Source organism: Pan paniscus, chromosome 3 (assembly GCF_029289425.2).
Source record: "Pan paniscus chromosome 3, NHGRI_mPanPan1-v2.0_pri, whole genome shotgun sequence".
NCBI classification, from domain to species: domain Eukaryota; kingdom Metazoa; phylum Chordata; class Mammalia; order Primates; family Hominidae; genus Pan; species Pan paniscus.
The window spans coordinates 108,342,104-108,355,221 of record NC_073252.2 but is presented as its reverse complement, the minus strand read 5'-3'; the positions used below and the strand labels follow the sequence as shown (position 1 = coordinate 108,355,221).

Below are 13,118 nucleotides of genomic sequence, written 5' to 3'. Positions count from 1 at the left end.
CAATGACATATCATTTCACCCCAGTAAAAATGGCTTTTAACCAGAAGACAGGCAATAACAAATGCTGGTGAGGATGTGGAGAAAAGGGAGCCCTCGTACACTGTTGGTAGGAATGTAATATAGTCACTGTGGACAACAGTTTGAAGGTTCCAAAAGAAATCTAAAAACAGAACTACCATGCAATCCATCAATCTTGCTGCTAGGTATATGCCCAAAAGAAAGCAAATCAATATATAAAAGAGATATCAGCACTCCCATGTATATTGCAGCACTATTCACAATAGCCAAGATTTGGAAGCAACCTAAGTGTCCACCGCAGATGAACAGATAAAGAAAGTGTGGTACATATATACAATGGAGTACTACTCAACCATAAAAAAAGAATGAGGTTGGCTGGGTGCAGTAGCTCACACCTTTTTTTTTTTTTTTTTTTTTTCTTGAGACAGAGTTTCACTCTTATGGTCCAGGCTGGAGTGCAATGGCACAATCTCAGCTCACTGCAACTTCCGCCTCCCAGGTTCAAACGATTCTCCTGCCTCAGCCTCCCCAGTAACTGGGATTACAGGCACACACCACCACCCCCAGCTAATTTTTGTATTTTTAGTAGAGATGGGGTTTCGCCATGTTGGCCAGGCTGGTCTCAAACTCCTGACCTCAGGTGATCCATCCAACCTTGGCCTCCCAAAGTGCTGGGATTACAGGCATGAGCCACTGCACCCAGCCGGCTCACACCATTAATCCCAGCACTTTGAGAGGCCATGGCAGGCAAATCACTTGAAGTCAGGAGTTCAAGACCAACCCGGCCAACATGGCAAAACCCGTTTTCTACTAAAACTACAAAAATTAGCTAGGCGTGGTGGCACGTGCCTGTAGTCCCAGCTACTCGGGGGGCCAAGGCACAAGAATCACTTAAACCTGGGAGGTGGAGGTTGCAGTGAGCCGAGATTGTGCCACTGCACTCCATCCTGGGTGACACAGCAAGAATCTGTTTCACACACACACATGCGTGCACGCGCGCGCACACACACACACACACACACGAGGAGGCCAGTCAAGGTGGCTCGTGCCTGTAGTCCCAGAACTTTGGAAGGTAGAAGTGGGCAGATCGCTTGAGCCAAGGAGTACAAGACCACCCTAGACAACATAGTGAGGCCTCATCTCTATTTCAATTTTATTTCCAAAATGTTATTTAGGCCGGACATGGTGGCTGGCTCACACCTGTAATCCCAGCACTTTGGGAGGCCGAAGTGGGTGGATCATCTGAGGTTGGGAGTTCAAGACCAGCCTGACCAACATGGAGAAACCCCATCTCTACTAAAAATACAAAATTAGCCGGGCATGGTGGTGCATGCCTGTAATCCCAGCTATTCGGGAGGCTGAGGCAGGAGAATCGCTTGAATCTGGGAGGTGGAGGTCATGGTGAGCTGAGAGCACGCCATTGCACTCCAGCCTGGACAACAAGAGTGAAACTCTGTCTCAAAAAAAAAAGTAATATTTTCTTAAAAATGAGATCCTGTCATTTGTAACAACATGGATGGAACTGGAGGACATTATGTTAAATGAAATAATCCAGACACAGAGAGACAAACTTCTCATATTCTCACTTATTTGTGGGAGCTAAAAATTAAAACAACTGAACTCTTGGAGATAGAGAACAGAACAATGATTACCAGGGGCTGGGAAGGGTGGTGGGTGGCAAGGGGTATGTTAATGGGCACCAAAAAAATTATTAGTTAGAATGAAGAGCTAGTTCTTTTTTTTTTTTTTTTTTAAATGGAGTCTCACTCTTGTCTCCCAGGCTGGAGTGCAGTGGCGCAATCCTGGCTCACTGCAACCTCCACTTCCCGGTTTCAAGCGATTCTCCTACCTCAGCCTCCTGAGTAGCTGGGATTACAGGTTACCACCACCACCACGCCCGCCACCATGTCCAGATAATTTTTGTGCTTTTAGTGGAGACGGGGTTTCACAATGTTGGCCAGGCCGGTCTTGAACTTTTGACCTCAGGTGATCCACCCACCTTGGCCTCCCAAAGTGCCGGGATTACAGGTGTGACCCACCGCACTCAACCGAAGATCTAGTTCTTGATAGTACAACAGGGTGACTACAGTCAATAATAATTCATTGTGCATTGAAAAATAACTACAAGAGTATAATTGGATTGTTTGTAACACAAAGAAAGGATAAATGCTTAAAGTGATGCATACCCTATTTACCCTGATGTGATTATTATGCATTGCATGCCTGCATCAAAATGTCTCACATACCCCATGAATATATACACCTACTATGTACCCACAAAAATAAAAAAGAATTAGGTAAAGGGAGTGATGTGGATTGAGAAGAGAGAAAGGAATCGTAGCCCAGGGCTGTGGAACTATAGATTCGAGTGTCCAGTCTCAGAAGTACCTCCACACCAGCTGGCAATTCTTTTGTGTTCCCAGCAAGCTCTCACTCCTCTGATCATAGTGACTACTGTGTTTCAAACTTACTCTCTACTCTCTTCTCCTCCTTCCTTCCCATTCTCAGCCAACAATCTCACTCCTATTTCAAGAGAAAATGAAACCTCCAAACAAAATGTGCTCAGCCTCTGCCACTAACCACTCTCCCCGTATAGGCCACTCATCCTTTCGTCCTGTCTTTCAGTGGGAACCTGAGGTGGCCTTCCTCATCCCACGTCTCATTCCTCTGCTGCATTTGGTGCCCTGCCCCTCCTGCCTCCTTAGAGTTTCATTCCTCTGAACTTCCCTTCTTTTTTGCTCACCTCTGAGTACTTTTTCTCTGGCTCCTTTTCTGTCAGCATTTAAACATGATTTCCCCCTCCATATAAAATCCACCCATTCTCAATCCTTCAACCCTGAAGGTGTAGGTCTATCTTTCTCTTCAGAGACAAATGTTCTACACAGTTACTTCATTTATTCAGCAAATTTTAATATTTGTGTCTGCAAGTGTCAACTGCATGCCAGGTTTTGTTTTAAGCACTAGGGATTCAACAAAGAACACGGTAGACAAAACTCCCTCCCCCCATAGAACATCTATTCTACTGACAAGCTGTAACCCTTTTCTCATTTCCAATTCATGTCACTAATCAACATCATCTGGCTTCTACTTCTACTGTCTTTTGAAAACTGCTTTTGCCAAGATCACTAATGATCTCCTTGTAAATCACACAGAAATATTTCAGTTATCATGTGATTGGACCCAGGCTTTGCGGCGCTGACATGATTGACTACCCCTCCGTGAAACCTTGGGCCCTTCAGGATGCTGTCTATCCCCAATTACAAATTTTTAATGGCTGAACATCCCTTTTAGGATAAGGTTTTAAATCTCCAACTGTTGACAAGGCCCCTACTGATGGATTTTCTGCTTTCCTCTCTAGCTTCAACTCTCACCTTCTTAGCCATAGGCTTGGTCTGCCATTCTTGGTTTCAACCATCCAGATTCCTCTGAGATTCCCTGGAAGTGCCAGGCATCCCTCCTCTTCTTCTGGCTCATCCCGACTTACCCTACAGGCCTCAGCTTTGGCATCCTTTACTCTGGGAGCCCTGAGCTCCAACCTTGAACTTACAGCCATTCTAATGTGCTTCTATAAGAAACTCTAATTACACATCTGGCAGTACTTATCACAGTATGTTATCCTCAGCAGTTTACCTGTCTGTGTCCCCCCAGAATATGTAAGACCCAAAAGAGTTTCTTCTTTCTTTCTTTTTCTTTCTTTCCTTCCTTCCTCCCTCCCTCCCTTCCTTCCTTTCTGTCTTTCTTTCCTTCTTTTTCTTTCTTCAGAATAGATTCTTCTGTTAAGAAACTATTTCTGCCAGGCGCGGTGGCTCACGCCTATAATCCCAGCACTTTGGGAGGCCGAGGCAGGTGGATCATGAGGTCAGGAGTTCGAGACCAGCCTGACCAATATGATGAAACCCTGTCTGTTCTAAAAATACAAAAATTAGCCGGGTGTGGTGGTGTGTGCCTGTAATCCCAGCTACTCAGGAGGCTGAGGCAGGAGAATTGCTTGGAGCCGGGAGACGGAGGTTGCAGTGAGCTGAGATCACACCATTGCACTCCAGCCTGGGCAACAGAGCAAGAGCGAGACTCCGTCTCAAAAAAAAAAAAAAAGAAACTATTTCTTATTCAAGACCTATTTCTAGCATAGTGCCTGGCACAGAGTAGTTCCTTAATAATTATTAATTGAATTAAGATCATATGTATTAGTCAGATGGGTGGCTCATGCCTATAATCTCAGTGCTTTGGGATACCAAGGTGGGAAGATCGCTTGAGGCCAAGAACTGGAGACAAGCTGGGCAATAATACAGTGAGACCCTGTTGCTAGAAACCATTTTTTTTAGTTAGCCTGATGTGGTGGTGTGCGTCTGTGGTCCAAGCTACTCAGGAGGCTGAGGTGGGAGGATCACTTAAGCCCAGGAGTTTGAGGTTGGAATGAGCTGTGATCATATCTCTGTACTCCAGCCTGAGAGACAGAATGAGACCCTATTTCAAAAAAAAAAAAAAAATTGTAATTTAGAAAAGATTATATTTATTGAAGACCAACTTTATGCCAGGCACTGTGCTGCATGCTTTACAAATAGTATGTCACATAAGTCTTATAAAAACACTTTAATAATTTTTATGATCTGGAAACTGGGCCACCAAAAGGTAAAATAACCTGCTCCCTACTATTTAGATCTGTGGTTGCCCATAGCCCAGTAACGAACAACTTCAACAAAAGGAAGCACCAACTGAAAGTCAGGATAAAATACCTAGTCAAGGCCAGGCACGGTGGCTCATGCCTGTAATCCTAGTGCTTTGGGAGGCCAAAGTGGGTGGATCACTTGAGGCCAGGAGTTCAAGACCAGCCTGGCCAACGTGGCAAAACCCGGTCTCTACTAAAAATACAAAAAGTAGCTGGGCATGGTGGCATGCGCCTGTAATTTCAGCTACTTGGGAGGCTGAGGCAGGAGAATCACTTTAACCCAGGAGGTGGAGGTTGCAATGATCTAAGATAGTGCCACTGCACTCCAGCCTGGGCAACAGAGTGAGACTCGGTCTCAAAAAAAAAAAAAAAGGGAGAGAAGACAAAGGAGCCCCCTGCAGTTCAAGGATGTGACCTGGAATCTGATCAACAGGACTGAGCTGTGTGTATTGTATATGTATACATATGTATGCACTGTGTGTGTGTGCATGTGCATGTGCGTGTATCTGGCTGAGGAGAAACTGGTTCTCTCTGGGCTAAACATTTCTTTTTCTTTTTTTCTTTTGAGACAGGATCTTGCTCCAGGTTGGAGTGCAGTGGCAAGATCAGGGGTCACTGCAGCTTTGAACTACTGGGCTCAAGCAATCCTCCTGCCTCAGCTACCTGAGTAGCTAGGACTACAGACATGCACCATCATGCCCCAGCTATATTTTTAATTTTTTTTAGAGATGGGGTCTCGCTGTGCTGCCCAGGCTGGTCTTGAACTCTTGGCCTCAAGCAATTTTCCAACCTAGGCCTCTCAAAGTTTTGGGATTACAGGCATCAACCACTGCACCTGACCCTGACTAGCCAATATTTAAGACATAGCAAAGAAAGCACATCTTTGTTACACAAACCAACCAATCCAGAGCCCTACCTCCTCCATCTGGCCCTTACACTCCAGGGGGTGGTATAATATTCCTTTGCCTTAATCATCTCAGGCCCAGGTGCCAGGCAAACTAGAGACCACCCCTATAGCCTAGAGCCTGTGGAAATTATTCAAAGTAGCCAGTTGGACACTGTTTACCCTATCCACCTTGACTTTCTTTTGGGGATGCCCTGATAAAAACTCTGGCCTAAACCCTCTACCCACTCCTGTCTTTTGCCTCCTGCCCATTCTGGTGGATTTTCCACGTGGCCCTGGATGGAGTGGCATGCCTCCTGTCTGTAGAGCCTGTGAATATAATAAACTTCATTTTCCTGAGCCTCTCCTGTGTGTCCTCTTGTGGCCACACTGACTGACCGTCTTATAAAAGAATACAATCACTGGGCACAGTGGTTCATGCCTGTAATCCCACACTTTTGGAGGCCGAGGCGGGTGGATCACCTGAGGTCAGGAGTTCGAGACCAGCCTGACCAACAAGGTGAAACCCCGTCTCTACTAAAAATACAAAACTTAGCCGGGCATGGTGGCAGGCGCCTGTATTCCCAGCTACTTGGGAGGCTGAGACAGGAGAATTGCTTGAACCCGGGAGGCAGAGGTTGCAGTGAGCCAAGATCGCGCCACTGCACTCCAGCCTGGGTAACGGAGCGAGACTCCGTCTCAAAAAAAAAAAAGAAAGAATATAATCCAGGAGGTATACATGGAGATGGTCCTGAAGTCAAGGGGAAGAGTCTACCAAATGCCAGAAGCAGGTGAGGTGCAACACATAGGCTTAAAGGAAAACAAGCTGAAACCATGCAGTCTGATCTTATGTTAGAAACGTGGCTGTTAATAGGCTGGGTGAGGTGGCTCACATCTATAATCTCAGCACTTTGGGAGGCCAAGGCAGGAGGATAGCTTGAGCTCAGCAGTTCAAGACCAGCCTGAGCAACATGGCGAGATCCCATCTCTACAAGAAAATCAAAAAAATTAGCTGGACATAGTGGCTCATGCCTGTAGTCCCAGCTCCCCAGGAGGCTGAGGTGGGAGGATTTCTTCGGTCCAGGAGGTCAAGGATGCAGTGAGCCAAGATCATGTCACTACACTCAAATTTAGAAATGTGACCGTTAAAATTCAATTGGCCAGGCACAGTGGCCCACACCTGTAATCCCAGCATTTTGGGAGGCCAAGGTGGGCAGATTGCTTGAGCCCAGGGGTTTGAGACCAGGCTGGGCAGTGCAGTGAGGCCTCATTTCTTAAAAAAAAAGAAAGAAAGAAAGAAAACAAACAAAAAACATAAAAGACCATATGAACTTTATATAAAACAAAGAAAGACGTTGCTATGGTTTGGATGTTTGTTGCCTCCAAACCTCATGTTGAAATTTGATCCCCAATATTGGAGGCGGGCCTAACGGGAGGTGTTTGGGTCATGGGGATGGATCTGTCATGAATAAATTATGCCCTCCCTCCAGGTGAGTGAGTTCTCAGTCTGTATTAGCTCCCGCAGGGCTGGTTGTTAAAAAGAGCCTGGCACCTCCCTAGTGAAAGCAGCCTGCAGCCCTCCCCAGACACAGATGCCCCATTTGAAGTTTCCAGCCAACCAAATAAGCCAAATAAACCTTTTTAAAATAAATTACTCAATCTCAGGTATTCCTTTACAGCAAAACTAAAGGGACTAAGACAGATGTTAACAGCCATATCAATTTTTTGGTGACCAAGAAATAACACGTTAAACATTTTTCCACCCTCACATGACAGTTTACTTATTATATATGATATTTAGCTATGCGTATCTACATTTCAGGGAACTGGCTAAGGAAGATCTAATTTTTACAAACTAATATGATGTAAAATATGTTTCTTGTTAATATTTCTGTACCACATAGTCTGGTTTTCAGAAACGAATTACTGGAGTTAAGCTGGAAATGCCTGTCTATGCACAGAATACCAAGTCATCAACAGGACTAAATTAGCATTCTTATCCTTACAAAGAAATTCTCTCGCCGGGCGCGGTGGCTCACGCCTGTAATCCCAGCACTTTGGGAGGTCGAGGCGGGTGGATCACGAGGTCAGGAGATCGAGACCATCCCGGCTAACACGGTGAAACCCCGTCTCTACTAAAAATACACAAAATTAGCCAGACGTGGTGGCAGGCACCTGTAATCCCAGCTACTTGGGAAGCTGAGGCAGGAGAATGGTGTGAACCTGGGAGGCAAAGCTTACAGTGAGCCGAGATTGCGCCACTGCGCTCCAGCCTGGGTAACAGAGTGACACTCCGTCTCAAAAAAAAAAGAAAGAAAGAAATTCTCTCGGCCGGGTGCAGTGGCTCAGGCCTGTAATCCCAACACTTTGGGAGGCTGAGGAGGGCAAATCACGAGGCTAGGAGTTCAAGACCAGCCTAGCCAACATGGTGAACCCCCATCTCTACTAAAAATACAAAAATTAGCTGGGCATGGTGGAGTGCACCTGTTGTCCCAGCTACTTGGGACGCTGAGGCAGGAGAATTGCTTGAACCCAGGCGGCGGATGTTGCGGTGACCACAGATTGCACCACTGAACTCCAGCCCAGGCGACAGAGCAAGACTCCATCTCAAAAAATTTTAAAAAAAAAAAAAGTTCTTTCACTTGGGTCCTCCTTTGACTTCACCCTTCTGGATGAAGGAGACTGCAGGAACAATGACTTGCCACTCAGAGCCCAGAGCCCCTTCTAGACCCCATTCTGAATTCCTGGAACCTTGGAATTCCCTTCAGTCAGGAAGAAGAACAGAGGTAAAAGAATTTTGTCAGCAGGTCAGCCCCCGTTTTGTTTTGTTTTGGTTTTTTGAGACAGAGTCTCACTCCGTCACCTAGGCTGGAGTGAAATGGCGCCATCTTGGCTCACTGCAACCTCCATCTCCCAGCTTTAAGCCATTCTACTGCCTCAGCCTCCCAAGTAGCTGGGATTGCAGACACGTGCCACCATGCCTGGCTAATTTTTTTGTTTGTTCTTTTAGTAGAGATGGAGTTTCACCATGTTGGCCAGGCTGGTCTCAAACTCCTGGCCTCAGATGATCCACCCACCTCAGCCTCCCAAAGTATTGGGATTACACGCATGAGCCACTGTGCCCAGCCAGGTCAGCCCCCTTTTAAGGAGCTTTCCAAGAAATCCCTACCCTATTTACATCTTCTGTTTACATCTCATCTGCTAGAACTCTATTGGATGATACACCAACCTGTAAAAGAGGCTGGACATATAGCTGAGAACATTGCCACAACCAAAAAATGAAAGGGTTTCTACATTTAAGAAAGAAAGGGAACTTGGATTTAGATAGGCAAATTGAAGTTTCTGGCACTGATGGAGTTATCGGGGACAGGAACTATAATCTTTTCCCAAATCAACACTCACTGTGTTTTGGTTTTTTGCCTGTTTAATTAACAAGTTAAATAGCATGTCCAATGGCCAATTAGAAGGGGAAAATATCAGAAGAATATCTGAATATCTTGCCTATCCCTTTGTCAGAAAATTGTTAATGCTTCCAATCTACCTGAGACAGAAAGCTCTGTCCCTCAACACCTTGTGAATGTTTCTACGTTCTGACTCTAGAAGCATCTGAAATAATAAAGAATGGACTATTCTGGCCAGGCGCGGTGGCTCACACCTGTAATCCCAGCACTTTGGGAGGCTGAGGTGGGTGGATCACCTGAGGTCAGGAGTTCAAGACCAGCCTGGTCAACATGGTGAAACCCCCATCTCTACTAAAAATACAAAAATTAGCTGGGCATGGTGGCACGTGCCTATAGTCCCAGCTACTTGGGAGGCTGAGGCGTGAGAATCACTTGAACCCAGGAGGCAGAGGTTGCAGTGAGCCGAGATCACGCCACTGCACTCCAGCCTGGGTGACACAGGAAGACTGTCTTAAAAAAATAAATTAATAAAAATAATAATAATAAAGAATTGACTGTTTAATCTTAAAATCACACTATATGTGACTATACATATTCCATGAAACTTTGCTTACAGACGAAGAACAAAAATACATATTCCACTGCTATCCCAAATTATGCTTGACAGCTTTTTTTTTTTTTTTTTTGAGATGGAGTCTAACTCTGTCGCCCGGGCTGCAGTGCGGTGGCATGATCTCAGCTCACTTCAAGCTCCGCCTCCCAGGTTCAAGTGATTCTCCTGCCTCAGCCTCCTGAGTAGCTGGGACTACAGGCACCTGCCACCACGCCCAGCTAATTTTTGTATTTTTAGTAGAGACGGGGTTTTACCATGTTGGCCAGGCTGGTCTCAAACTCCTGACCTCAGGTGATCCACCCACCTCGGCCTCCCAAAGTGCTGGGATTACAGGCATGAGCCACCATGCCCAGCCAGAATTTATTTTTAAAAAGAAAACAATTAAAAATAAACAAGCAAATAAAATTAAGTGGCCTGGAAGAAAAAAAAATAGGCCAAAAGAGAGGGATGTAAGTACAATTCTGACCATGGGAAAGCTACCCCAGTCAGTGTCCCACAACCTGCCCCTTCCATCTCCTCATATCCCTGTATCTATTCATATGGGCACTAGCACTTTGCTTACAGGGGTTAAATAAAGAAAATCCCCTAGAAATTTTTTAAAAAATAATTGGACTGGGTGTGGTGGCTCACACTTGTAATCCCACCACTTTGGGAGGCCGAGGTGCAAGGATCACTCGAGTCCAGGATTTTGAGAGCGGCCTAGGCAACAAAGGAAAACCCTGTCTCTACTTAAAAAAAAAAAAAAAAAATAGTAGGGCATGATGGTGCACACCTGTAGTACCAGCTACTCAGCAGGCTCAGGTGGGAGGATCACTTGAGCCTGGGAAGTTGAGACTGCAGACAGCCTATGATCGTGCTACTGCACTACAGCCTGGATGACAGTGTGAGAGATACTGTCTCAAAGAATAATAATAATTAGGCCAGGCATGATGGCTCACGTCTGTAATCCCAGCACTTTGGGAGGCTGAGGCGGGTGGTTCACGAGGTCAGAGTTCAAGACCAGCCTGGCCAAGGTGGTGAAACCCCTTCTCTACTAAAAATACAAAAAATTAGCCGGGCATGGTGGCAGGCGCCTGTAATCCCAGCTACTCAGGAGGCAGAGGCAGAGGCAGAATTCCTTGAACCCGGGAGGGAGGCAGAGGTGGCAGTGAGCCAAGATCGTGCCACTGCACTCCAGCCTGGGCAACAGAGTGAGACTCTGTCTCAAAAATAAATAAATAAACAAGTAAATAAAAAATAAATATTAATAAGAATTGTAAAAATTACCCACAGGGGCAGGGCACAGTGGCTCATGCCTATAATCCCAGAACTTTGGGAGACCAAGGTAGGAGGATTGCTTGAGGTCAGGAGTTCAAAACCAACTTGTTTTTAAAATTTAGCTGGGTTTGGTGGCCTGAGCCTGTCGTCTTAGCTACTCAGGAAGCTGAAGAGAGAAAATTGCTTGAGCCTAGGAGTTTGGAGGCTGCAGTGAGCTATGATTGTGCCACTGCACTCCAGCTTGGGTGACAGGATGAGATCTTGTCTCTAAAAAAAAAAAAAAATAGATTACTTAGAGGGAATAAGACCTCTAGGATGGGAAGAGGCCACAGAGTGAAGTCCTCCCCATTCTGGTATTTGGACATTCCATGTCCCCAGATTAAAGGCTCCTCCTGCAAAAAGTAAAGTCTGCCTAACCAAAAAATCTTGTCCATATACACAGAGTCTATTGGGAAACAACCTAGAGAAAACTCATGCCGGCTACTTAGAAAAATCAAATTAAGCTGTGCTACGTTGTCTAATCAAACTTACTAGAAGGGTCATGCAACGTGGATTACATAAGAACATAACCCAAAAATCCCAACATAGAGAGCACTGTGAAATTCCTGAACTTGGCCAAAACCCTATAAATTTTAGAAGATGGATCTTCCCACTAGCAAGTCTATACTTGTTCCTGAAATAAATTAATAGCCCCCTCATTACATATCTCCTTCCATTTTACACAAAGAACTTAAGGTCCCAGAATAGGTTAAAAAAATGTTTTACAATCACTACCTAGATGGGCACCAGGGAGATAGCCGAGACTGACCCCAAGAATGAGCAGGAACTCACCTCAGTGGTGCAGAAACTCCTGCAGCAGATCCAAAATAAATTTCAGACCATGTCTGACCAGATCACTGGGAGAACTGATGATATGAGTAGTTGCACTGATGATCTGGAAAAGAACATCGCAGATCTCATGACACAGGCTGGGGTGGAAGAACTGGAAAGTAAAAACAAGATACCTGCCACACAAGAGGTGAAGGTTGCTAATAATTTATACTGAAATCTGAAACACCATTTTTCCAAGCCAAGAGAAGATTGAATGGGTTTTTGCAGCTAACTACTATGTGTATACAGGTTTTATAAAAAGTGTGCACTCTTATCACATACTATATAGTTAGTCTATAGAGTGATTTACCCCCCAGTTTCTTAAACATGGTATCTTCACATCTTGGACCTTGGTCAATTTTGCTATTAATGATTAAACATTAAAACTTTGCTGGTTCCTGGAAAAAAAAACACACACAAAAAAACACAGTTTTACTTTCCCAAATTCCTATTCTTTAACCCAACTGGAGGCCACCCTCAGGTGCTTGGGTCAAGTCTTGTCCTTTCTTCAACAGCTTGCATCAACCTCCATCAAGACTGGGATTGGAATAAATTAAGTGTCTGCTAGGCTAGGCTTCTTCAACCCCAGTGTCTCATGTGTTTCAGCCCTTCAACCAGTGAGTTTAGAAATCCTTAAAGAAATCTTCAGAACAAGATATAAGCATTATAGTGCTTACATCTCAGCACCTACACATCCCTAACAGCATTTTTCAAGTCAAAGCATATATTACATCTATTACAACCTAAATCCACATCATCATTGCCAGCCATAGATTATAGTAGATAGGGTATTAATATTACTGAGTGGAAGAATGTAGATTGTGAAAAATAGTAAAAGCATTCTTATTGATAAATTAGCATGGGCTATTTGGAGAAATAATTTGTCTCAGCCAACCAAGTGCAGCCTAGAACCAAAACACACCAAAGGACCTACTTTGGCTCTTTCTCCCTAAGCATTTGAGCCTCAGACTTTTCCACTCCAGAGGGAAAAGCCCATCCACCAAAAAACAGCAGCAACAAAAAGCTTATCCAACAAAAAGTTCTGTTCTGAAAGACAGAAGAGGAGGGCTGGAATTTTCTAAATAATTCCCAGAGACTGGCTTCTTTCTTCTCAGGCCTGGGGAATACCAGGGCCAGCTTACCTCACCAGCTGTTAGAAGAGAAGAAACCCACACAAGGCCAAAGAGCCCACCCAAGAGATGACAGAAATCAAAATAGTAGTTACCTGGAGGAATGGGTCTTGACTGAAAAGGGGCTCTAGAAAACTTTTCAGTGTCGTGAACAGGTTGTCTATTTTGATCTGAGTAGTGATTACATGTAGGTATACATAGGCAAACATTCATCAACCCGTTCACTGAAGATTTGTACCTATCACTGCATGTAAATTATACTGCAAAAAAAAAAAAGGAA

The 13,118-nt window shown here is 44.8% G+C and overlaps 1 protein-coding gene across 1 annotated transcript; it reads left to right on the top strand.

Moving 5' to 3' along the window:
- Positions 1 to 9,304: 9,304 nt before the first annotated feature.
- Positions 9,305 to 12,499, top strand: LOC117980030 (heat shock factor-binding protein 1-like). The gene has a single exon (XM_055112136.2). The coding sequence runs from the start codon at positions 11,617 to 11,619 to the stop codon at positions 11,881 to 11,883; it is 267 nt and encodes an 88-aa protein (XP_054968111.1). The 5' UTR covers positions 9,305 to 11,616; the 3' UTR covers positions 11,884 to 12,499.
- Positions 12,500 to 13,118: the final 619 nt, after the last annotated feature.

Coding starts and splice junctions, on each gene's coding strand:
- LOC117980030 (XM_055112136.2), top strand. CDS start 11,617: ATGGGCACCAGGGAGATAGCCGAGACTGACCCCAAGAATGAGCAGGAA.